The sequence below is a fragment of the Cucurbita pepo genome, chromosome 20 (genome assembly GCF_057944985.1).
Source record: "Cucurbita pepo subsp. pepo isolate OVF chromosome 20, ASM5794498v1, whole genome shotgun sequence".
NCBI classification, from domain to species: domain Eukaryota; kingdom Viridiplantae; phylum Streptophyta; class Magnoliopsida; order Cucurbitales; family Cucurbitaceae; genus Cucurbita; species Cucurbita pepo.
Genome location: NC_141817.1, coordinates 9,373,996 through 9,399,178, shown reverse-complemented (window position 1 = coordinate 9,399,178; position 25,183 = coordinate 9,373,996). Strand labels below are relative to the sequence as shown.

Sequence of the window (25,183 nt, the reverse complement as noted above, 5' to 3'; positions counted from 1 at the left end):
GAGAAAATAACCATCACACTTCTTAGTTTCCAAACCCAGAAAACAATCAGCTTCACCTAATCTTGTCATTCCAAAACGAACAGACAAGACATCTTTGAGACTACTGATTTCAAAAATATCATCACGAGTAATAATCACGTCATCAACCTAAAGTAAGGGCAGGGTGCATACAGTTGTTTTTTTCTTAACATATAAGCTCGAATCAGCACATGAAGACTTAAAACAACAAAAATTAAGATATTGAGCAATCTTACCAAACCAAGCACGAGGAGCTTGCTCGAGTCCGTACAATGTCTTCTTAAGTCTGCACACATAATCAGGATATTCCTTAGAGGTAAATCCTTGCGGCTGCTCCATAAAAATATCACGATCCAACTCTCCGTAAAAGAAAGCATTTTCCACATCAAGCTGCCAAAACTTTCAGCCTTTACTAGCAGCTAAAGAGATGATTGTCCGTAATGATGTCATCCTTGCAACCGAACTAAAAGCCTCATCATAGTCTCGACCATATTGCTGAGAGAACCCACGAGCAACAAGACGAGCTTTGTGTCTATCAATTCTATCATCAGCTTTTTTCTTCAACTTGTAAACCCTCTTACAAGTAATTGAATCGGCATCATGAGACTTGGGTACAAGCTCACAGGTGTCATTTTTTTCAAGTGCTGAAATTTGTTCCATCATTGCATTTTCCCATTCTGAAATCCCTTTAGCTTCACTATACAACTTCGGCTCATTTTCCCTTGTATCTCCCATAAAAAAACAAGATAGAACAGAAAATTGTCAACTACAAAATCGGACAAATGATCTCGTAACTTTTTCTGTCTTTGAGGATTTTTTCTTGTGTCAACCTCAATATTTGTAGTGGCTTGTGTATTCTCCTCAGCTTGAATGTCTGTCGCAATTGAAAATTTTCTTTCTCCCTAACGTAGAATCATTAGGAAAGCGTGCAATAGTAGTTATAATTTTGCTGCCATCTGCATCGTCTTTGTAACATGAAATTTCATCAAACACCACATCACGAGATACAATAACCTTCTTTGTTTCCAAATCCATACCCCACCAACGCTTTTTATGAGTATCATAGCCAACAAAAATGCTTTTCTTGTCTTTTGGGTACAGTTTAGTTCGATTATGTTTCAGTACATGAACATAACAAATAGACCCAAAATTACGAAAATAACTCACTTTGGATTTACGATGATAAATTAGGTCGAATGGTGATGATTCTGTCCCTGACCATGGAGGCAGCCATTTACAACATGACAAGCTATTTGAAAAAACGATGCCCATAACTCTCTTGGAAGACTCCTCGCATGCAGCCAAGACAAGCAAACTGATGTAAGATGAGCTAACTTGTGCTCAGCCACCCCATTTTGTTGCGGGGGTTCTGGACAAGTCAGTTGACCCTGAATCCCATGCTCCTTGGAGTATTCCATAAAATCATTTGAAAGAAATTTCCCTCCATTATCAGTGCGCAAGCACTAGATTTTCAATTCAAATTCTTTTTCTACAGCATACTTAAACTTGTTAGTGAAAGAATGAGTGATTGAATGGTTGATAAGAAGATTATATTATGAAGAGTAAGAATGCTCTATATATATACAAATAATACAAAAAGATATTTAGAAAATCTATCTAAAAATATGCAGAAAATCTGGTAACAAACGAGTAAACGAATAAAAAACTAAATCAAATCAAAATTAAATCAAATCAAAATTAAATCAAATCAAAGCTATATCTAACTCTTAACTATAAGGAGATTTAATCAAATACAACAATCTAAACAAATACATGATCTTTTAACACTCCTCCTTTTTTAGATGTTGTGAACTCGAAGCTTTTTTCTGAAGATCCATCTTACTCCAATTATCTTTCTGTTCAGAGGTCAATTAACCAATTCCCAGGTTTTGTCTTTCTCGATCATCGAAAGCTCCTCCTTTGACACGTGCATCTCATCAACCAAAGCATCTTGTCGTTCATCTTTAGACTCTTCTTGTCGTTCATCTTCAGACTCTTCTTGTCATTCATCTTCAGACTCTTCTAGTCATTCATCTTCAGACTCTTCTAACATGCTACCAAAGATTAAATTGTTTGGTGCATTAGAAATCTGATTCACCTTCGTCAATTCTTCCCAATTCCATTGTGCATTTCCAATAAAATGAATATCTCGGCTCACAATAACACGACTAGTGTGTGGTTGAAAAACTCTGTAAGTTTTGAATATAGTGCTATACCAAACAAAGATGCCAGCTTCTGCCTTTTTGTCAAGCTTGTCATGCTTATCATGCTTGACCTGTGGAATGTAAGTGAAGCAAAGACCCCCATAGGAACTTTAAAGAAGGTTTGTAACCATATCAAGCTTCAAATGGTGTCAGGTTCTTCACAGATTTTGTTGATATTCGATTTTGCAAGTACACAGCAGTGTTTGCTGCTTCTCCCCAAAAACGTTTTGGAAGATTCTTCTCATGAAGCATGCATCTCGTCATCTCCATTATGAATCTATTCCTCCTTTCACTAACGCCATTCTGTTGAGGAGTGCATGGTGCTGTCAATTGATGTTCAATTCCAGCCTCTTCACAAAACCTGTTAAAAGTTTCAAAAGTGTACTACTTGCCATTATCTGATCTTACAGTCTGAATCAAGCATGCAATTTCATTCTCAACTCTGGCTTTGAATTTCCAAAATACACCCGCAACTTCTGACTTTTGCTTCATAAAGAAGATCCAACACATTCTTGTTAGATCAGCAATAAAAATAATGTAATAAAGATTACCATTTAATGATGGTGTTCGCTGAGGACCACAAAGATCAGTACGAACCAGCTGCAGTTTTTTCGAGGCTCTCTATGCCTGTTTAGGAAAGGGTTGCCTATGTTGCTTCCAAAAATTACTAGCACCACAAAGAGGCATGTCATTAACAATGTCAGCGAGTCCTGCCAGTTTCTTTGACTGCTTATGAAGCAAACCTCGATCATGAAAGTGCCCAAGTCTTTTGTGCCAAATCTCAGTGGCACTAACTCTAGATATAAAGGCCGTCGGATTTAGAGAAAAGATTTTTCCTTTCATTTTGACATTGAACAAGTCTTTGCCACTAGCATCTCTGATCAAGGACTGCTTATTCTCAAACAACACTTTAGAGCCTTTATCAAGTAGCTGACCAAAGCTTAAGAGATTTTGATCAATTTTAGGCACAAATAAACCATCTCGAATAAATTTTGTACCTTCATAGCTTGTTATAGCTACTATGCCTTTTCCCTTGACTTCCAAGTGTTCACCACTACCAATCCTCACTCTCTTGACTTCAGTGTCTCTTAATTCCTCAATAAACTGCTTGTCATATGTCATGTGATTTGTGCACCCACTGTCATTCAACCATCTCTCGCTTGATTCTTTGCCTGTGGAAGAAGTGACCATAAACAATTGATCTTCTTCTTCTTCTTCTTCTTGATCAACTACATGTGCATCTACTTCTTTCACCTGATCTTTGGCTTTGCAGATCACAACTTCATGTCCAAGTTGATTGCATTTGGAGTAGAAGGTGTTAGGTCTTCTCCAACACTTGTATGGTGGATGACCTTTCTTCTCACAATGGCAGCAAGGTGGATAGGATTTTTCGAAACCTCCTCCTTTTGTCTTCTGATAATTGGCAGATGGATCTCCATTCGTTGATTGATTTTTGAAAATTTTCTTGTTTTTATACCTGCTGTTGTTTTGATGCTTGACATGTAGCACACCTTCAATCACCCCTTCTTGCCGCCTCATAGACCTCCTTTGCTCTTGTGCTTGTAAAGCATTCAAGAGCTCTGTAAGAGAAATCTTTGACAAGTCTTTGGTGTTCTCCAGAGTAGTAATGGTGGCTTCAAACTTCTCTGGAACAGTGACTAGCAGCTTTTCAACGATCCTGGAATCATTTAACACAAAACCAAGCAATCTCACCTTGTTGGCAATGCTGAGAAGTTTGTCAGAGTACTCTTTCACTGAATCCGACTCCTTCATCTTCTGCAACTCGAAATCCCTTATCAAATTCAGGACTTTCATTCCACGAATCCTCTCATCTCCTTCATATTCAGCCTTGAGATAATCTCAGATTTTCTTTGCTGTTTTGAGGGACATTATTTGCATGAAGATCCTTTGAGTACCTTATTCTGGGGACACTATGGATGCGGTCCACTTTTGTATATGATATAAACAATGTGATCACTAAATTGTACATGTGAAGACATGTGAGTGAGGGCATCCTATGCAATGAGTATTGCATAAGATCGGACCATGAAGAAAATCACTCTCACTTTATAATGTTGTTTACTGTTGAGACTGATTTTCATTTCATTCGATGACCTAGGTAACTCGATCTTAATCCTGAGCTAACCATGAACTCCTGTTTATTCGGAATTATCCTTAGATTTGCATGGGTGAGAGTGGCTCAAGTTTGCCGACTCAATAGACCTCCCATTTCAGGGGTAAGACTGGGTGAATAGCTGGGGACGTGGGGTGCAAGATGGAATTCGCTCCTACCCACTTTTAGGGATAGAAGAGAGGTAGTTCCCTTAAGTACTGACTCCAGATCTTGAACAAGGGGCCCCACCCACTCATTGGCCTGAGAGGGATTCGGTTTACTGGTTGAACCACAAACCAATTGTTCATAAGAGGATCGGTGGGACATAAGAAACAAGAAGCAACTTCAGGGGTAAAACGGCTAATTGACCCAGCTTTAGCTACGAACAACCTGTGAAGGATCGACTTACTAATCATGGTTATATCAAATGGACAGAAATATATCTATAGTGAGGGGAGTACAACTACTAGGCTATAGTGGAGTGTCCTAGTAGTTAACGAGTGTTGTTGATTAACAAGGTTAATGAGTTTAACGGGTTAATCTTGGATCGTTGGAGCCCATGATCTATAGGTCCATTAGGTCCCTCTGCTAGCTCATATCGAACTAAACAATAGAATAGTGTGACGAGTGAGTTCGAAGTGTTCGAATTCAAATTAGAGAATATGCGCTACATTGTACGATATATTTAACCGCATTTTTGTTTTATTTACGAATTAAACAAAAAGAGAGAATTTGAGATATTTAAATAAGTTTTAAAGATTTTAATCAAATATGTATCGGAATTGATTGAGATTGGCTTTTGAGTTAATATTAAATATTAATTAAATAGTTTAATTACTCATTTAATATTACTTTAATTTGAAATTAATTATTCAAATTAATTGTTGAATTAAAATGAAGAAAGTCAAAATGTTGGCTTCATTTAATGTAAAAATTCATGTCAGTGGAATTTTGAGGTGTCAAAATTTTGTTTAACCAAACTTGCATGCTTGCCAAATAAACCCCACAAGTTTGAGTGAAATTTTGAGTATCAAAATTTGGTGATCTCAAATTTGCATGAACATGCAAACATGACTCTATAAATAGAGTGATCATGGTACATGAAAGTTCTTCTCGGTGAAAAACCTTGAGAAAAACCTCTCACAAACACTCTCTTCATATATACAAAATCCCTCCCAAGTCTAGTCACTCACCGGATTCCACAATCCCGTTCTAAGGGCGGAGGATAGTGGAGAAGACACTAGTGGTGGTTCGAAACCGGTTCGTGAGGAAAAAGGAATTTGAACTACAAAAGGTTAGTATTCAAACTCATTAAGTTTTAATACTTGTGAACATGCTAGTTATTTACTATAATTGATGTTCTAAAAGTGCCTAAGATTCAAGTTGCTTCCGCATGTGTTATATTAACACCATCACAAACTTCTATTCCAGTGACTAGCAGCTTTTCAACGATCCTGGAATCATTTAACACAGAACCAAGCAATCTCACCTTGTTGGCAGTGTTGAGAAGTCTGTTAGAGTACTCTTTCACCGACTCCGATTCCGACTCCTTCATCTTCCGCAACTCGAAATTCCTAATCAAATTCAGGACTTTTATTCCACAAATCCTCTCATCTCCTTCATATTCGGCCTTGATATAATCCCAGATTTCCTTTGCTGTTTTGAGGGACATTATTTGTATGAAGATCATTTGAGATACAGCGGCAAATAGGCAAGCTTTTGCCTTTGATTTTCTCGTCTTCTTTTCCTTCTGTACTTTGATTTGTGCTACAGTAGGATTTGCTGGAAGCGGAGGGACCTCGTAATCCTCTTCTATTACTTCCCAACTATCCAAAGCCTCTAGATAACTCTCCATACGAATTGCCCACATTTGATTATTGTCTCCATCGAAGACTGGTGGTGCAACAGCTGAAAAACTGGATTCTCCTTCCATTTTGATCTCACCGATCACTTAAGAAAATAGCTCTGATACCAACTGTTAATGAAATAATGAGTGATTGAATGGTTGATAAGAAGATTATATTATGAAGTGCAAGAATGCTCTCTCTGTATATATAAACAATACAAAAAGATATTTAAAGAATCTACCTAAAAATCGGTAGAAAATCGGTTAACAAACCAGTAAAGAAATAAAAAACTAAATCAAATCAAAACTAAATCAAATTAAAATTAAATCAAATCAAAACTAAATCTAACTCTTAACTATAAAGGAGATTTAATCAGATACAACAATCTAAACAAATACGTCATCTGTAACAAAACTGAATAAACTTTGAAAAAAACTTCACTTTTGTGTTCTAAGAAGTATGCCCAACTGAAACGAGAGAAATCATCCACAAACACCATCACGTACTGAAGGCCGGTATAGCTTGTTGTTCGCGTTGGACCCAAAAGATCAGAATTGATGAATTTCAATACTGTTGAAGCTCTACTCCATGAGCTTGGGAAAGGAAGACGATGAGACTTGCCATATTGACAGCCTGGACAAATCTCATCATGCTGAATATCTTTTTAAATAGGAACGATGTTGTTTTGTGGATATTTTCTGCAACAACTGAAAAACTCACCTAACCCAAACGAACATGCCAAAACGTTGAGCTTGCATTATGACCAATTTTCTTGATATATTCATCCCTAGCCGATAAAACATACAAGGATTCTTTTCTTTTTTCCAAAGAACAGGATATCAACAGCAACATGTTTCACATAAGAAAGAATTTGAATATCTTTAGGACCAAAAAGAATATACTCTCCTGAATCTGTTATTTGTGATACAGAAAGCAAGATTTTTCTTCAAACCAGGAACATGATAATTCAGTGTTGTCTAGAGTATCTACGGGAATTTGTGTGTCATCACATTCAATTAAATTAATTAGAATGATAAATTAATTAGAAATTAAATGTGGGTTAAGAAAAATTAATGCTTAATTTTGATGAAATGTTAATTAAAGTAGAAGGGATTAAACTTGTAACCTACAAATGAATGAATGTCTCATTTTGGTGAGAGCATGTAGTTATGCTTTGGGTTATTTTAGGGTAACAAAAAGACAATGGTTATGTTGAGATGAGGAAGTTTGAGTTTGGCTTCTTGTCCATTAAAATTTACCGAACTGAATTGGTTTTAAAAGAGTGAGGCACTGAATTGCTTGGCACCAAGAAAAGATATGGGCAACAAGGGAGGATCAGAAGCTTGGGCTTTCATCAAACAAGTGGTAGCAGGACGATGGTTTAGTGTATTCGCGGGACTGATAATGATGATCGGCAACGGCACCACTTACGTGTTTCCAACATATTCGAAAGTCATAAAAACCCAATTTGATTACAGCCAAACCCAAATTAACACATTGGGATTCGCCAAAGATCTCGGGTCGAACATCGGAATTATCGCGGGGCTTCTGGCGGAGGTGACTCCGACGTGGGTTCTCTTCATAATTGGGGCATTTCAAAATTTCACCGGCTTCTTCTTGATTTGGCTCTCCATAACTGCCCGGATCGCCAAGCCAAAATTCTGGCAAATGTTCATTCTGGTTTGCTTCAGTACTAATTCTTCAAATTGGGCAAACACTGCCATTATGGTGACGAGCGTGAGAAACTTCCCCGACCGACGAGGGATCATTTTGGGTCTTCTTAAAGGGTACGTGGGTATTGGAGGTGCCATCATAAGCCAACTTTATTTAGCCATTTACGGCCACGATGATCCATCCAATCTGGTTCTTCTTTTCGCATGGCTCCCCTCTCTCCTAATCCTCATCCTTTTCCCCTCAATTCGACCCATCCGTATCCGTAAGCATCCCGATGAACTCAAAGTGTTTTACCAGTTACTTTACGTCTCAATTCTTCTGGCCATTTTCATCTTGTTTTTAACCATTGCACAAAAACAAGTGGTTTTCTCTCAAGCTGGGTACGTAGGTGGCGCATCCTTTGTGGTTTGCTTACTATGCGTACCCATTTTAATCGCATGTAGAGAAGAGTTGTTGCTCTACAAACTCAACAAGCAAACCGTTGGTCCTTCTGTCCCAGTCTCCATGCTTCACCAAAACCCTCCTACCCTCGCTACCTCTGCCAGTTCGGAAGTCCCCGAGGTTTCGCCCTCGTGTTGCCAAAACATATGGAACAAGCCTGAAAGAGGGGAGGATTTCACTATCTTGCAAGCCGTGTTCAGCAAAGATATGGCTCTTATTTGCTTAGCTACATTTTCTGGATGTGGGTCCTCTCTAGCCGCTATAGATAATCTAGGTCAAGTTGGGGAATCACTTGGCTACCCACAACGAGCCATAGGCATCCTTGTTTCGTGGGTTTCCATATTCAATTTCTTCGGCCGAGTTTTCTCTGGCTTCATCTCAGAAACCCTCATGACTAAATACAAGTTGCCTCGTCCTCTAACCTTTGCTTTTGCCTTTCTCATCACTTGCATTGGCCAGCTTTTCATCGCCTACCCTTTCCCAGGCTCCGTCTACTTAGCTGCCATAATTATTGGGTTTGGATTTGGAGCTCAAAATCCAATGCTATTTGCCGTAATATCTGAGATGTTTGGTCTTAAACGTTACTCGACGCTGTTCAATTGTGGGCAATTGGCAGCCCCACTTGGGTCTTACATACTGAACGTGGATGTTGTCGGGAAGTTGTACGATATGGAAGCTTTACGTGAACATAAGCAGATTGCGGGGAAGGGGTTAACTTGCACTGGAGCTCATTGCTTTGGTGGGTCTTTCACAATATTGGCTGCAGCGACATTGTTTGGAGCCGTGATTATGTTTGTGTTGGCTTACCGGACTCGAGAATTCTACAAAAGGGATGTGTATAAGAACTTTAACGAGGAGATATGGATTCCACAAACGGAAATGGAGTTCTATCACTTAGATAACAAGAAGAACATTGAGGATTAAATCCAAACCATTAATCTTTCAAACCTCCCATGGGCACTCAATTTGAGGACACCCATAGGGTCCTTTGAGAAAGATATTTTCTGAGAGGGAAGATTCAAATATTTGTATTCCTAATTTTTTAAATTTTCATTTTAATATGATTATTCATTAAATTATTAACATAAAACTTTATTATAAGACTTTTTTGTTGACAGAACATGAAATATCGAAAAAAATGAGCAGAAATGACCATATTTTTCTTTTGAAATAGAGCTGCCACTACATGCATCACATGACTGTTAACTCACGACAACATATTAAGACATATAACATACATAACCTATGGGATAGTAGCTCGTAATTTCATTTTTAGCTTAAAATATAATTTAAATTGACCATTTATAACTCATATTAACCTAAAATGCCTCAATAAGGTCAAAAATAGCTCTAGAAGGGCCAAGGGCCAAAAGCGTAGGGAAGGAGTCCAAAAACCCTAATCCAACCCGAATAAGCACATTAGAAGTCGTGGAGCACTGAGTCATGTTGAAGCTAAGCCGAGCTAAAGACAGTGGCGCGTACAGGTCAAAACTGTGATCGAGTTCCGTTTGTGGGTCGATTTTTGGGATAGGAGTTCACGCGAGTTGTAGAATTGAGTCGGGGCAGGAGTGCACGCTATGTGCCATCGAGGAGGTTGAGCCCCGAAGGGGGGTGGACACGAGGCGGTGTGCCTGCAAGGATGTTCGGCCCCAATGGGGGATTGATAGGGGGGTCCCACATTCATTGGAGAAGGGAACGAGTGCTAGCGAGTACGCTTGGCCCTGAAGGGGAGTGGATTGTAAGATCCCACGTCGGTTGGGGAGGAGAACGAAACACCCTTACAAGGGCGTGTAAACCTCTCCCTAGCAAACATGTTTTAAAAACCTTGATGGGAAGCCCAAAAAAGGAAAGTACAAAGAACAATATCTGCTCGTGGTAGAATTCAACAACCTCTCCTTTGGAGACCCATTTTAAAACCCTTTTTAAAGGGACATTCTTTTAAGAAAATAGAGAAGGGAAATAACTTTTGGAAACCCAAATTTAACCAAGTTTTTCATAATTAAATGGTATGAATTTAATTTTTATAGATTCTTTGAGAAAAACTTTTAACTTTGTTCATCAAAAGTTGAAATGAGTTAAGTGGAAAACATATGAAAATGGGATGAGTTATGCTCAATAATAGAATTTAATATGTGCTAGTATCATATGTTAAAATAAATATGGGTCTTCCAATGGATCTCCTACTTTTTCGAGGCCATATGAGTACTTAGTAGTTGGCAGTCACAAGGGTCGCTCCCTCTTAGAACTTGACACGACGTTATGGATCTGTTCACCAATAATCTTTTGTGGATAAAAATTCGGTATTGATCAAATTTATTCCACGATAACCCTAGCAAATCATTCAGTATTAGAACTGAAACAATGTAGCGCCTCATAATTCTAAGATACACAAGATCACGACATAGGCGTAAATAAAGTGGTTAACTAATTTACCTTAAGGATCCTATACTCAACCCTAAGGATCAGATGTACCCTAAGCAACTTTGTGGTCAAATGTCACATCTATTGGATTGATATGGCAACTCTAGAGGGAGAATAGGGTTTTAAATAAAAAAGTATTTAAATATGCTTAATTTTCATAATTATCCAACTTTTTAGATCCATTATAACTCTATTCAAAACAATAAATAATTATGAAAGGCTTAGAATATGGAATAAATCACTATTAATTTCACAGTTCAATAAGGAAGAGTAAGAAAATTTAACATTGTATCCCTTACACTGGTTCGATCAAACTCGACTTACTCCACTTACCAAGTACCTAGAGAATTTTGAAAAGAATCTTACTTCACTCCTTCCACAGTAAAATTGCTACAAACTCTTTTTACAAGTTTAAAAGCAAACTCAATACTTTATAAGACTTAAGATCAAACCGTTATAGTTGTTGAAATTTTAAATAGCTGAGGTCAAGAGTAGATTTACCATTTGAATACTCAAAACAATATACTCAAAATATAATATAACTATCTCTAAAGAAGATTAAGAAATAAAAAGCGAAAGTTTGTAGAGTCAAACACAGAAACTTTAGAAAAGTATAGAATTCAAGAAAGGAAAAACTTTTGCATAAATTAGGCCGAGTTTAAAAAGGAAGATGGAGTAGCAAAAATCATCGTATAAATGGTATATTTCATGAAATTATGTTGTTGTGAACATATCTAAAAAGATATATGGTGTAGGAGAGGAAGTTAGTGTTTGTTTGCGCTTGCGAAACCATTTTCCATCATTAAACTCTATCTATGTTGCGTTAGGTAAGATGTTTGGAACTAAATTTCCTTTATAGGGCACCAAATTGGGGACTCAAAATCTCATTCCCAACTTTCATTCTTCATTCTTCATTCCTCATTCTCGTTCTCATTTTCAGCCAATTCTGACACCTCTTATTCCTAAGTAATAATAAATTTTTAGCGCCCAATAGTCCAGTTAGTGACCATGGGCGACAACCATGAAACGGAAAGTTGGCTATTTGTGAAACAAGTTGTCGAAGGACGATGGTTTTCAGTGTTCACCTCTTTTCCGATCATGATCGGTTGCGGTTCACCTTACTTGTTCGGAACATACTCCAAACTCTTAAAAACAAAATTTGACTACAATCAAACTCAACTTAATACCTTGGGATTTGCTAAAGATCTCGGCTCCAACCTTGGAGTTTTTGCCGGGCTTTTCGCCGAGGTGGCTCCTCCGTGGATGCTTTTCCTTGTGGGGATATCCTCCAATTTCTTCAGCTACTTTATGATTTGGCTCTCCGTTTCTAGCTACGTCCCAAAACCCCATTTATGGCTAATGTTTGTTTACATCTATATTACTTCTAATTCACAGAACTTCCCCAATACCGCCGTTATGGTCACTAGCGTTGGAAATTTTCCTGATCAACGCGGTATCATTTTGGGCCTTCTCAAGGGTTTCGTTGGCCTCGGTGGTGCCATCCTAACTCAGATTAATTTAGCAATCCACGGCAACCAAAATTCTATCGATCTTCTCCTCCTTCTTTCATGGCTACCCTCCATTGTATGTTTCTTGTGTTTTCTTCCAATTCGGACAATCAAAGCTCGAAAGCATCCACAGGAGCTCAAAGTGTTCTACCACTTGCTTTACGTGTCCATAGCGATAGCGGTGTTCCTCTTTTTTCTCACCATAACCCAGAGAAACATTGCTTTCTCTCAGGCTGGTTATGCCGGTGGCGTCGCGGTCATCGTCGTCTTAATCTGTCTGCCCCTTCTGATAGCTATTAAAGAAGAACTTTTTCTCTTCAAACTCGGTAAACAAACCATGAATCCTTCTATTGTTGTTTCGATTCCCCGTGAACAACTTAAGGAAATTTCAAAAATTTCTTTGCCGAGTGTCTCAAATGTATGTAAGGAGCCGCAAAGAGGAGAAGATTTCAGCATCTTGCAAGCTCTTCTAAGCAAAGATATGGCTCTTATTTTCATAGCAACGGTTTCTGCATGTGGGTCGTCCGTTGCAGCCATTGACAATCTTGGGCAGATCGCCGAGTCACTTAAATATCCAAATCATTCCATAAGTATTTTGGTTTCATGGATTTCCATATTCAATTTCTTTGGTCGAGTCTTCTCCGGTTTCATCTCTGAAACCCTTATGACCAAATACAAATTACCCCGCCCTTTCCTGTTCGGTCTTACCCAAGTTTTCACCTGCATCGGCTTGCTCTCCATCGCATTCCCTTATATAAATTCAGTCTATGTAGCTTCGTTGATCATTGGGTTTGGCCTTGGAGCCCAAACTCCATTGATATTCGCCATAATCTCTGATCTCTTCGGCCTCAAACATTACTCGACACTGCTCAACTGTGGGCAACTGGCTGTCCCACTTGGATCTTATATAATGAATGTGGAAGTAATAGGGAGGTTTTACGATGCAGAAGCCACTAAAATTGGAAATGTGAAGAACGGGAAGGGCCTTACTTGCACTGGAACTCATTGCTTTAATGAATCGTTCATGATTTTGGCTGCAGTGACCTTGTTTGGAGCGATGGCTTCATTGGTGCTAGCTTATAGAACTCGAGACTTCTACAAAGGAGATGTATATAAGAAATACAGAGATGACATGGAGGTTAAGCATTTGAACGTGGAATTATATTCTTCCGATGATAAGAACAATGAACACAAAATGAAAACTCATGATCAAAGTAAATAAGAGAAACTACTCAACAAAAGCATACCTACTTCAGGACATTCTACTTTAGTTTTAGCCTTTTGATTTTGTGTGGTTGGTGTTTCATTCTTTTATAAGGATTTCTTTAATACGTGACCATTTATAAATTTATTATCAAGAAAGTTGCATGACTAGTAAAACAAATTGTGGACATGGGAGAAGGGAGTTTGAAATTTAATGATTTTGGAACATTAGTGGTTGATATATTTAATATCAACTATCTTTTTATTTCTTACCATTGACATACTTTACATTTGATATGCCATATATATGCCATATACAAAATCGAGAGGGTCACTCTTGACTTAGAATGAAAATCGACTCGATAATTTCTATAATTTAAAAATAATAGTTAATCAAATAGATTTTTATATAATTCAACAAAAATTTACAAAAAGTAGGTTGTAGAAATCATTAACAAACATATCAAAAACAAAGTATACATTCAAAACATAAAATATCTAAATCATGACTTACATCTATGTTCTACCGTGACTCGTTTTTTGAAACTTCAAATAAAAAATTGCAAGAGGACTGACAAATAGATATCGAATGTACCATTTGAGATTTAATTAAACAAAATACAAATCAAGTACCAAAAAGATTGACGCCCTAGGAAAAGCCTCCTTCATGGCCACATAACTCCCACAAATTTTCCACCTAGACTAATAAATCAACTATCACCTAAAAAACGAAAAAGGTAATATCTTGTGGGTATAAATAAACTCAATAAGTAATCTACTTATAAGTTCTTAATTGCATCCATGACTTAGTTAGCTATCATTGGCTTTCGTCTAAAATCTAGGAAGTTCAGACCTAAGTTGTACAACTAGCTAAGCTTTTGGGAGTTCCTGAAGTACCTAAGGTAGTTTCCATGCATGCCGTAAACCAAAATGTGGTTTAGAGGAAGTTCACGTAACCTGGTGTCGCAGGATCTCCTGAAGGGCCTAATTGAGCTTTAGAGTGAACAACTTACTTAACTAGCTTACATTTCTTAGTAAGTAAATTATGGGTATCCTAAATTGAAGAGGAGCAACCTCATCAAACATAATAACATGAAGGATGCTATGACATCATGAATCTTGAACATCATTTATGAAAAGGATAGTTGGTAACCCTCCACAAACCATAACGTCACACTAAAATGGAGGAAAGACCTCGTGTAGAGACAAACTATTGAGTCTACCTGTGTTGCCCATTCTCTTGCTTGAGATGGGTTTATGGAAAAAAAAATCCTATTTAGAGACTCTTAACCATTTCCATACATGATAAAAGCATTAACACTAAACAACCTCAATGCACTACCTCTATGACCAAACTGAGTCAAACTCAATAGTACTCATCATGAAGCTACCACTAAACAGGGTATTTTTAGGTCTATTTGTGTCCCTGAGTATTAATAATTTCCTAGAGGGAATATGAAGTGGTCTTGGCTCTAGTGATATCATTCACCACTGCTAATAGGCAAGATAAGCTTTCCAAGTTCTCCTACATGCTATAATTGTAAACTAGGTACTTGTATTAAGGACTTTCTGGACTAATTCATGGGGTTAATTATAATCTAGGTGCACTAAAGTTCAGTTCTTTAAGCATAACTCACGATCCATTGGCCTTTGATTCACTGAAAATGTCCTAACATGATAATTGTGACATAACTCTAGTTCTAGTGCTCTAATCTTATCATAATTTTCTTATTCAAGTTTGTGCAAGGATTTAAATTTTGAAATCCTATTATTAGTGTTTTAACTAAAATCAAAGTTTCTAACATAGCAAAAATCTTCTTATATAGCTTAAAACATTTAGTTCTCATCATGGAAGAATGTAGTCTTTTGACACGGATTCTTCTAACATGCAAATCAATATGCTGAGTGTAGCATTCTAATTATGCACTCTAGCTATTTAAAATAATCATGCTCATAAGCTATCATATCCCAACCATTCCTAATAATAACAACTTATGGGTCATTTTGTCCTTGGGCCCATTATGGGTCTTGATTGGTCTTAACACAATACCTGCAAAAGAAAGAAAAGTTGGAAAGTTGAGAGAAGTAGAAGAGAAGAAAGAAAGAGTGGCTAGAGTACTCACCGGACCACCACCGGAATTCGCCCTCAACCTTGATGTAGTTTCATGGACCTCTTTTTTGGAGTTATAGTGAGGTTCAAGAGGTCGGAGTCCCATTTGTTCCGTCAACAAACCGAGAAGGTCCGTGAGGTGAGTTATTGGTATTCTTCAGATCCAAGACCACCATTTGCGACTCGTGAATATGTTCATATAGGAGGATTTCTCTACAAGATCAGTGAAGAAACTTGCCCGGGAAATGTGACTGATATCGATATTTCGAGGTCTCTTTCCAAGAACTATAAGGAGGCGAACGACCTATTTTTAACTCTCTTATTTTGGTCTATGTTGAAGTAAAGTTTAAGAAAAAAAATATCCAGACCCAGTTTAAATCACGGTCTATAACTTTACCGACGAAACTATATCAGATTTGGATTCTGGATCAAAAGATATGAAAAAAGAGAAAATGGGAAAAAATCTAACCAAAAATTTGATTAGAGAGGGAGGGGGGGAGGGAGGCGATAGGTGAAACGTGTCGAGACCAGAGAGGGACACGAGTCAAGTTTTGGGTGGAGCCACGATTCGTATGCCACGTGGAGCAATGCAGCTTTGTCCTTTCTAAGACGGTCTGACCCAACCCACTAACTCGAGTAACGATCCACAACCCAGCGAAGCAGTCGACCCGCTGTCCAACCTTAACTGCCATCCAAAACCTAGTCCGTGACTCGCGTGTGAGACCTGCGATTGGAATCCTCCTGGGCACTCGGGGCGCGCGGAAGGTGCGTGTAAGCTCCTTTTAGGCCCGTTCGATTTCTATTTGTCCGATTTTTATCCCCATTCTAATCCTAACCATGTTTTTATGTGAATTAGGACCTTATTGGAGAAAATCAGTATTTTTAGAAATGCTATTTGGGTAGAAACGCTAAATGAAGGGCATGCGTCAATCATGTAAGTCACCGGATTTTTAGGAAGCAATACTCGTAGGGATTGCTTGGAATGCATGCATGCTAGTGAATTTACCTTAGGTGGCAGCTTTCCATGACTGAATTTTAGTAATGTGATTATTACGAGTTTGGATGTAATATGTGAAGCATTATGAGAATCGTCTGAGTGTTGCACTTATGCTTTAAACTTCCGTTATATATGTATGTGTTTAATTCATGGTTAAAGGAAGATGAGAATTTGTGAACTTTGTGCTCCGGAAGCTTGATGGATGTTATCGCTCCGTTGAGCATGTATTTTTTTATTTTACATGAATTATGTATGATGATGCTAGAAAATAGTTGCACGCACACTTAGTTTTCATTATCCAGTATTATGTTAAGTCTAGAGATTTGTGGTTAGAATGACAAGTCATAGAAGCCTAATAAACCACCACGACATACAAACCACCTTAGGAGTACCCTTAGGCTGCAAGTGTATGAACGGTCTCTTAGCTTCATGAGGGACCAGGGATTCCCGATTAGAATCCACTGCTCCTAGCCGTTTTGCATGGGAAACGCGAGCCCATGTCGTACAGACCATTTAGTTGGATGAGATAAGGGAAGGGTAGCCCCTCCCCGATGAGGTGGACTATTATGGACCTAGGGGGTTGCAGCTCACTTCCTAGGTAAGATACCAAGTAGTCCCATAAGCCATTCTTGAGGTAGCTCCTCGTAGGTCACGAGTCATTCACAGCTTGGCGGCATAAGGGAACTCTTAGAGTTTAAATTAAAGGATAGAGAACCATGACACAATATCTAACACTAAAAAACATGAATAAATCTGAAATTATTATTACTCAAGAAAGACAATACAGAGAAAACTGAAATATGAAGTGTTGTACTGTAGGTGTATTTTACTAATGGTAAGACTTCTATTTAAACTGAAATAACTTCTATAAAGACTGAACCGATTTGCACCAAACTACTTAACGTGCAACTAATTTATTTGCAGAAATAAAGCTAACAGACTCCTAATAGAAATGAATAACTTGATTAATTCAAACTAGCAATAAGTTACACTAAATTCTGCAGCCTTCGTTAATGCAAGCTTATTTCTCAATAACTCCGAGAGTCTTACGAAAAACCTCAAACTTCACTTTGACAAGTGGCTTAGTAAATATGTCTGCAACTTGCTTATTAGTATGTATTTTTCAATTCAACATCCTGCAATAACACTTTCTCTCGAACATAATAATAATGAGTTTCAATATGTTTCGAACGAGAATGAAACACCAGATTTCCAGCAAGTTTTATTGCACTTTGATTATCACAATTAATTTGAGTGGGATGATTGAGAGTAGTCACCATTTCTTGAATAAGCCTCCTGAGCCACAAACATTCTTGAGTAGCCATTGTAGCAGCTACATATTTTGCTTCACAACTGGACAAAGCAATAGTGCTTTGCTTTTTACTGCACCATGAAATTGCAGCTGAGCCTACTGTAAAACAAAAACTTGTTGTGGAGCATCTGTCGTTCACGTCACTAGCCCAATCAGCATCCACAAAACTACTTAAGAAAAATGACTTTGATTTCTCATACATGAATCCATAATTTAGAATGTCATTGATGTAACAAAGAATCCTTTTTGCTGCAATTAAATGAGTCTCATGTGGCTTATCCATAAATTGAGACATAACTCCTACTGAAAAGAAATGTCTGGCCTTGTGATAGTTAAATAGAATAAACTACCAACAAGGTGCAGAAAGAATGTACCATCTTCTAATGACTTCCCTTAATTTCTAGCTAATTTGAGATTTGGTTATATAGGAGTAATTTTATCTCTTGAATTCTCTATACGAAACCGCTGCAATAAACATGCTATATATTCTTTTTTAGAGAGAAAATAACCATCACACTTCTTAGTTTCCAAACCCAGAAAACAATCAGCTTCACCTAATCTTGTCATTCCAAAACGAACAGACAAGACATCTTTGAGACTACTGATTTCAAAAATATCATCACGAGTAATAATCACGTCATCAACCTAAAGTAAGGGCAAGGTGCATACAGTTGTTTTTTTCTTAACATATAAGCTCGAATCAGCACATGAAGACTTAAAACAACAAAAATTAAGATATTGAGCAATCTTACCAAACCAAGCACGAGGAGCTTGCTCGAGTCCGTACAATGTCTTCTTAAGTCTGCACACATAATCAAGATATTCCTTAGAGGTAAATCCTTGCGGCTGCTCCATAAAAATATCACGATCCAACTCTCCGTAAAAGAAAGCATTTTCCACATCAAGCTGCCATAACTTTCAGCCTTTACTAGCAGCTAAAGAGATGATTGTCCGTAATGATGTCATCCTTGCAACCGAACTAAAAGCCTCATCATAGTCTCGACCATATTGCTGAGAGAACCCACGAGCAACAAGACGAGCTTTGTGTCTATCAATTCTATCATCAGCTTTTTTCTTCAACTTGTAAACCCTCTTACAAGTAATTGAATCGGCATCATGAGACTTGGGTACAAGCTCACAGGTGTCATTTTTTTCAAGTGCTGAAATTTGTTCCATCATTGCATTTTCCCATTCTGAAATCCCTTTAGCTTCACTATACAACTTCGGCTCATTTTCCCTTGTATCTCCCATAAAAAAACAAGATAGAACAGAAAATTGTCAACTACAAAATCGGACAAATGATCTCGTAACTTTTTCTGTCTTTGAGGATTTTTTCTTGTGTCAACCTCAATATTTGTAGTGGCTTGTGTATTCTCCTCAGCTTGAATGTCTGTCGCAATTGAAAATTTTCTTTCTCCCTAACGTAGAATCATTAGGAAAGCGTGCAATAGAGTTATAATTTTGCTGCCATCTGCATCGTCTTTGTAACATGAAATTTCATCAAACACCACATCACGAGATACAATAACCTTCTTTGTTTCCAAATCCATACCCCACCAACGCTTTTTATGAGTATCATAGCCAACAAAAATGCTTTTCTTGTCTTTTGGGTAAAGTTTAGTTCGATTATGTTTCAGTACATGAACATAACAAATAGACCCAAAATTACGAAAATAACTCACTTTGGATTTACGATGATAAATTAGGTCGAATGGTGATGATTCTGTCCCTGACCATGGAGGCAGCCATTTACAACATGACAAGCTATTTGAAAAAACGATGCCCATAACTCTCTTGGAAGACTCCTCGCATGCAGCCAAGACAAGCAAACTGATGTAAGATGAGCTAACTTGTGCTCAGCCACCCCATTTTGTTGCGGGGGTTCTGGACAAGTCAGTTGACCCTGAATCCCATGCTCCTTGGAGTATTCCATCAAATCATTTGAAAGAAATTTCCCTCCATTATCAGTGCGCAAGCACTAGATTTTCAATTCAAATTCTTTTTCTACAGCATACTTAAACTTGTTAGTGAAAGAATGAGTGATTGAATGGTTGATAAGAAGATTATATTATGAAGAGCAAGAATGCTCTATATATATACAAATAATACAAAAAGATATTTAGAAAATCTATCTAAAAATATGCAGAAAATCTGGTAACAAACGAGTAAACGAATAAAAAACTAAATCAAATCAAAATTAAATCAAATCAAAATTAAATCAAATCAAAGCTAAATCTAACTCTTAACTATAAGGAGATTTAATCAAATACAACAATCTAAACAAATACATGATCTTTTAACACTACTTCTTGTTTAGATGTTGTGAACTCGAAGCTTTTTCCTGAAGATCCATCTTACTCCAATTATCTTTCTGTTCAGAGGTCAATTAACCAATTCCCAGGTTTTGTCTTTCTCGATCATCGAAAGCTCCTCCTTTGACACGTGCATCTCATCAACCAAAGCATCTTGTCGTTCATCTTTAGACTCTTCTTGTCGTTCATCTTCAGACTCTTCTTGTCATTCATCTTCAGACTCTTCTAGTCGTTCATCTTCAGACTCTTCTAACATGCTACCAAAGATTAAATTGTTTGGTGCATTAGAAATCTGATTCACCTTCGTCAATTCTTCCCAATTCCATTGCGCATTTCCAATAAAATGAATATCTCGGCTCACAATAACACGACTAGTGTGTGGTTGAAAAACTCTGTAAGTTTTGAATATAGTGCTATACCAAACAAAGATGCCAGCTTCTGCCTTTTTGTCAAGCTTGTCATGCTTATCATGCTTGACCTGTGGAATGTAAGTGAAGCAAAGACCCCCATAGGAACTTTAAAGAAGGTTTGTAACCATATCAAGCTTCAAATGGTGTCAGGTTCTTCACAGATTTTGTTGATATTCGATTTTGCAAGTACACAGCAGTGTTTGCTGCTTCTCCCCAAAAACGTTTTGGAAGATTCTTCTCATGAAGCATGCATCTCGTCATCTCCATTATGAATCTATTCCTCCTTTCACTAACGCCATTCTGTTGAGGAGTGCATGGTGCTGTCAATTGATGTTCAATTCCAGCCTCTTCACAAAACCTGTTAAAAGTTTCAAAAGTGTACTACTTGCCATTATCTGATCTTACAGTCTGAATCAAGCATGCAATTTCATTCTCAACTCTGGCTTTGAATTTCCAAAATACACCCGCAACTTCTGACTTTTGCTTCATAAAGAAGATCCAACACATTCTTGTTAGATCAGCAATAAAAATAATGTAATAAAGATTACCATTTAATGATGGTGTTCGCTGAGGACCACAAAGATCAGTACGAACCAGCTGCAGTTTTTTCGAGGCTCTCTATGCCTGTTTAGGAAAGGGTTGCCTATGTTGCTTCCAAAAATTACTAGCACCGCAAAGAGGCATGTCATCAACAATGTCAGCGAGTCCTGCCAGTTTCTTTGACTGCTTATGAAGCAAACCTCGATGATGAAAGTGCCCAAGTCTTTTGTGCCAAATCTCAATGGCACTAACTCTAGATATAAAGGCCGTCGGATTTAGAGAAAAGATTTTTCCTTTCATTTTGACATTGAACAAGTCTTTGCCACTAGCATCTCTGATCAAGGACTGCTTATTCTCAAACAACACTTTAGAGCCTTTATCAAGTAGCTGACCAAAGCTTAAGATATTTTGATCAATTTTAGGCACAAATAAACCATCTCGAATAAATTTTGTACCTTCATAGCTTGTTATAGCTACTATGCCTTTTCCCTTGACTTCCAAGTGTTCACCACTACCAATCCTCACTCTCTTGACTTCAGTGTCTCTTAATTCCTCAATAAACTGCTTGTCATATGTCATGTGATTTGTGCACCCACTGTCATTCAACCATCTCTCGCTTGATTCTTTGCCTGTGGAAGAAGTGACCATAAACAATTGATCTTCTTCTTCTTCTTCTTCTTGATCAACTACATGTGCATCTACTTCTTTCACCTGATCTTTGGCTTTGCAGATCACAACTTCATGTCCAAGTTGATTGCATTTGGAGTAGAAGGTGTTAGGTCTTCTCCAACACTTGTATGGTGGATGACCTTTCTTCTCACAATGGCAGCAAGGTGGATAGGATTTTTCGAAACCTCCTCCTTTTGTCTTCTGATAATTGGCAGATGGATCTCCATTCGTTGATTGATTTTTGAAAATTTTCTTGTTTTTATACCTGCTGTTGTTTTGATGCTTGACATGTAGCACACCTTCAATCACCCCTTCTTGCCGCCTCATAGACCTCCTTTGCTCTTGTGCTTGTAAAGCATTCAAGAGCTCTGTAAGAGAAATCTTTGACAAGTCTTTGGTGTTCTCCAGAGTAGTAATGGTGGCTTCAAACTTCTCTGGAACAGTGACTAGCAGCTTTTCAACGATCCTGGAATCATTTAACACAAAACCAAGCAATCTCACCTTGTTGGCAATGCTGAGAAGTTTGTCAGAGTACTCTTTCACTGAATCCGACTCCTTCATCTTCTGCAACTCGAAATCCCTTATCAAATTCAGGACTTTCATTCCACGAATCCTCTCATCTCCTTCATATTCAGCCTTGAGATAATCTCAGATTTTCTTTGCTGTTTTGAGGGACATTATTTGCATGAAGATCCTTTGAGTACCTTATTCTGGGGACACTATGGATGCGGTCCACTTTTGTATATGATATAAACAATGTGATCACTAAATTGTACATGTGAAGACATGTGAGTGAGGGCATCCTATGCAATGAGTATTGCATAAGATCGGACCATGAAGAAAATCACTCTCACTTTATAATGTTGTTTACTGTTGAGACTGATTTTCATTTCATTCGATGACCTAGGTAACTCGATCTTAATCCTGAGCTAACCATGAACTCCTGTTTATTCGGAATTATCCTTAGATTTGCATGGGTGAGAGTGGCTCAAGTTTGCCGACTCAATAGACCTCCCATTTCAGGGGTAAGACTGGGTGAATAGCTGGGGACGTGGGGTGCAAGATGGAATTCGCTCCTACCCACTTTTAGGGATAGAAGAGAGGTAGTTCCCTTAAGTACTGACTCCAGATCTTGAACAAGGGGCCCCACCCACTCATTGGCCTGAGAGGGATTCGGTTTACTGGTTGAACCACAAACCAATTGTTCATAAGAGGATCGGTGGGACATAAGAAACAAGAAGCAACTTCAGGGGTAAAACGGCTAATTGACCCAGCTTTAGCTACGAACAACCTGTGAAGGATCGACTTACTAATCATGGTTATATCAAATGGACAGAAATATATCTATAGTGAGGGGAGTACAACTACTAGGCTATAGTGGAGTGTCCTAGTAGTTAACGAGTGTTGTTGATTAACAAGGTTAATGAGTTTAACGGGTTAATCTTGGATCGTTGGAGCCCATGATCTATAGGTCCATTAGGTCCCTCTGCTAGCTCATATCGAACTAAACAATAGAATAGTGTGACGAGTGAGTTCGAAGTGTTCGAATTCAAATTAGATAATATGCGCTACATTGTACGATATATTTAACCGCATTTTTGTTTTATTTACGAATTAAACAAAAAGAGAGAATTTGAGATATTTAAATAAGTTTTAAAGATTTTAATCAAATATGTATCGGAATTGATTGAGATTGGCTTTTGAGTTAATATTAAATATTAATTAAATAGTTTAATTACTCATTTAATATTACTTTAATTTGAAATTAATTATTCAAATTAATTGTTGAATTAAAATGAAGAAAGTCAAAATGTTGGCTTCATTTAATGTAAAAATTCATGTCAGTGGAATTTTGAGGTGTCAAAATTTTGTTTAACCAAACTTGCATGCTTGCCAAATAAACCCCACAAGTTTGAGTGAAATTTTGAGTATCAAAATTTGGTGATCTCAAATTTGCATGAACATGCAAACATGACTCTATAAATAGAGTGATCATGGTACATGAAAGTTCTTCTCGGTGAAAAACCTTGAGAAAAACCTCTCACAAACACTCTCTTCATATATACAAAATCCCTCCCAAGTCTAGTCACTCACCGGATTCCACAATCCCGTTCTAAGGGCGGAGGATAGTGGAGAAGACACTAGTGGTGGTTCGAAACCGGTTCGTGAGGAAAAAGGAATTTGAACTACAAAAGGTTAGTATTCAAACTCATTAAGTTTTAATACTTGTGAACATGCTAGTTATTTACTATAATTGATGTTCTAAAAGTGCCTAAGATTCAAGTTGCTTCCGCATGTGTTATATTAACACCATCACAAACTTCTATTCCAGTGACTAGCAGCTTTTCAACGATCCTGGAATCATTTAACACAGAACCAAGCAATCTCACCTTGTTGGCAGTGTTGAGAAGTCTGTTAGAGTACTCTTTCACCGACTCCGATTCCGACTCCTTCATCTTCCGCAACTCGAAATTCCTAATCAAATTCAGGACTTTTATTCCACAAATCCTCTCATCTCCTTCATATTCGGCCTTGATATAATCCCAGATTTCCTTTGCTGTTTTGAGGGACATTATTTGTATGAAGATCATTTGAGATACAGCGGCAAATAGGCAAGCTTTTGCCTTTGATTTTCTCGTCTTCTTTTCCTTCTGTACTTTGATTTGTGCTACAGTAGGATTTGCTGGAAGCGGAGGGACCTCGTAATCCTCTTCTATTACTTCCCAAATATCCAAAGCCTCTAGATAACTCTCCATACGAATTGCCCACATTTGATTATTGTCTCCATCGAAGACTGGTGGTGCAACAGCTGAAAAACTGGATTCTCCTTCCATTTTGATCTCACCGATCACTTAAGAAAATAACTCTGATACCAACTGTTAATGAAATAATGAGTGATTGAATGGTTGATAAGAAGATTATATTATGAAGTGCAAGAATGCTCTCTCTGTATATATAAACAATACAAAAAGATATTTAAAGAATCTACCTAAAAATCGGTAGAAAATCGGTTAACAAACCAGTAAAGAAATAAAAAACTAAATCAAATCAAAACTAAATCAAATTAAAATTAAATCAAATCAAAACTAAATCTAACTCTTAACTATAAAGGAGATTTAATCAGATACAACAATCTAAACAAATAGGTCATCTGTAACAAAACTGAATAAACTTTGAAAAAAACTTCACTTTTGTGTTCTAAGAAGTATGCCCAACTGAAACGAGAGAAATCATCCACAAACACCATCACGTACTGAAGGCCGGTATAGCTTGTTGTTCGCGTTGGACCCAAAAGATCAGAATTGATGAATTTCAATACTGTTGAAGCTCTACTCCATGAGCTTGGGAAAGGAAGACGATGAGACTTGCCATATTGACAGCCTGGACAAATCTCATCATGCTGA

General features: G+C 37.6%; 4 protein-coding genes across 4 annotated transcripts; 2 read left to right on the top strand and 2 right to left on the bottom strand.

Moving 5' to 3' along the window:
• Nucleotides 1-420: 420 nt before the first annotated feature.
• Nucleotides 421-6,007, bottom strand: LOC147786513 (uncharacterized). The gene is made up of 5 exons (XM_087120475.1): nucleotides 5,756-6,007; nucleotides 2,919-3,998; nucleotides 2,117-2,293; nucleotides 1,354-1,481; nucleotides 421-739 (listed from the first exon to the last, which is right to left on the bottom strand). Exons 1-5 carry the CDS (start codon nucleotides 6,005-6,007, stop codon nucleotides 421-423), a joined length of 1,956 nt encoding a protein of 651 aa, XP_086976601.1.
• Nucleotides 6,008-7,499: 1,492 nt separating this feature from the next.
• Nucleotides 7,500-9,221, top strand: LOC147786512 (protein NUCLEAR FUSION DEFECTIVE 4-like). The gene has a single exon (XM_087120474.1). It carries the CDS (start codon nucleotides 7,500-7,502, stop codon nucleotides 9,219-9,221), a length of 1,722 nt encoding a protein of 573 aa, XP_086976600.1.
• Nucleotides 9,222-11,726: 2,505 nt separating this feature from the next.
• On the top strand, nucleotides 11,727-13,448 carry LOC111783614 (protein NUCLEAR FUSION DEFECTIVE 4-like). Its single transcript, XM_023664530.2, has one exon. It carries the CDS (start codon nucleotides 11,727-11,729, stop codon nucleotides 13,446-13,448), a length of 1,722 nt encoding a protein of 573 aa, XP_023520298.2.
• Nucleotides 13,449-18,766: 5,318 nt separating this feature from the next.
• Nucleotides 18,767-24,352, bottom strand: LOC147786511 (uncharacterized). The gene is made up of 5 exons (XM_087120473.1): nucleotides 24,101-24,352; nucleotides 21,363-22,343; nucleotides 20,462-20,638; nucleotides 19,699-19,826; nucleotides 18,767-19,085 (listed from the first exon to the last, which is right to left on the bottom strand). The coding sequence occupies exons 1-5, from the start codon at nucleotides 24,350-24,352 to the stop codon at nucleotides 18,767-18,769; spliced, it is 1,857 nt and encodes a 618-aa protein (XP_086976599.1).
• Between the last annotated feature and the right edge of the window lie 831 nt (nucleotides 24,353-25,183).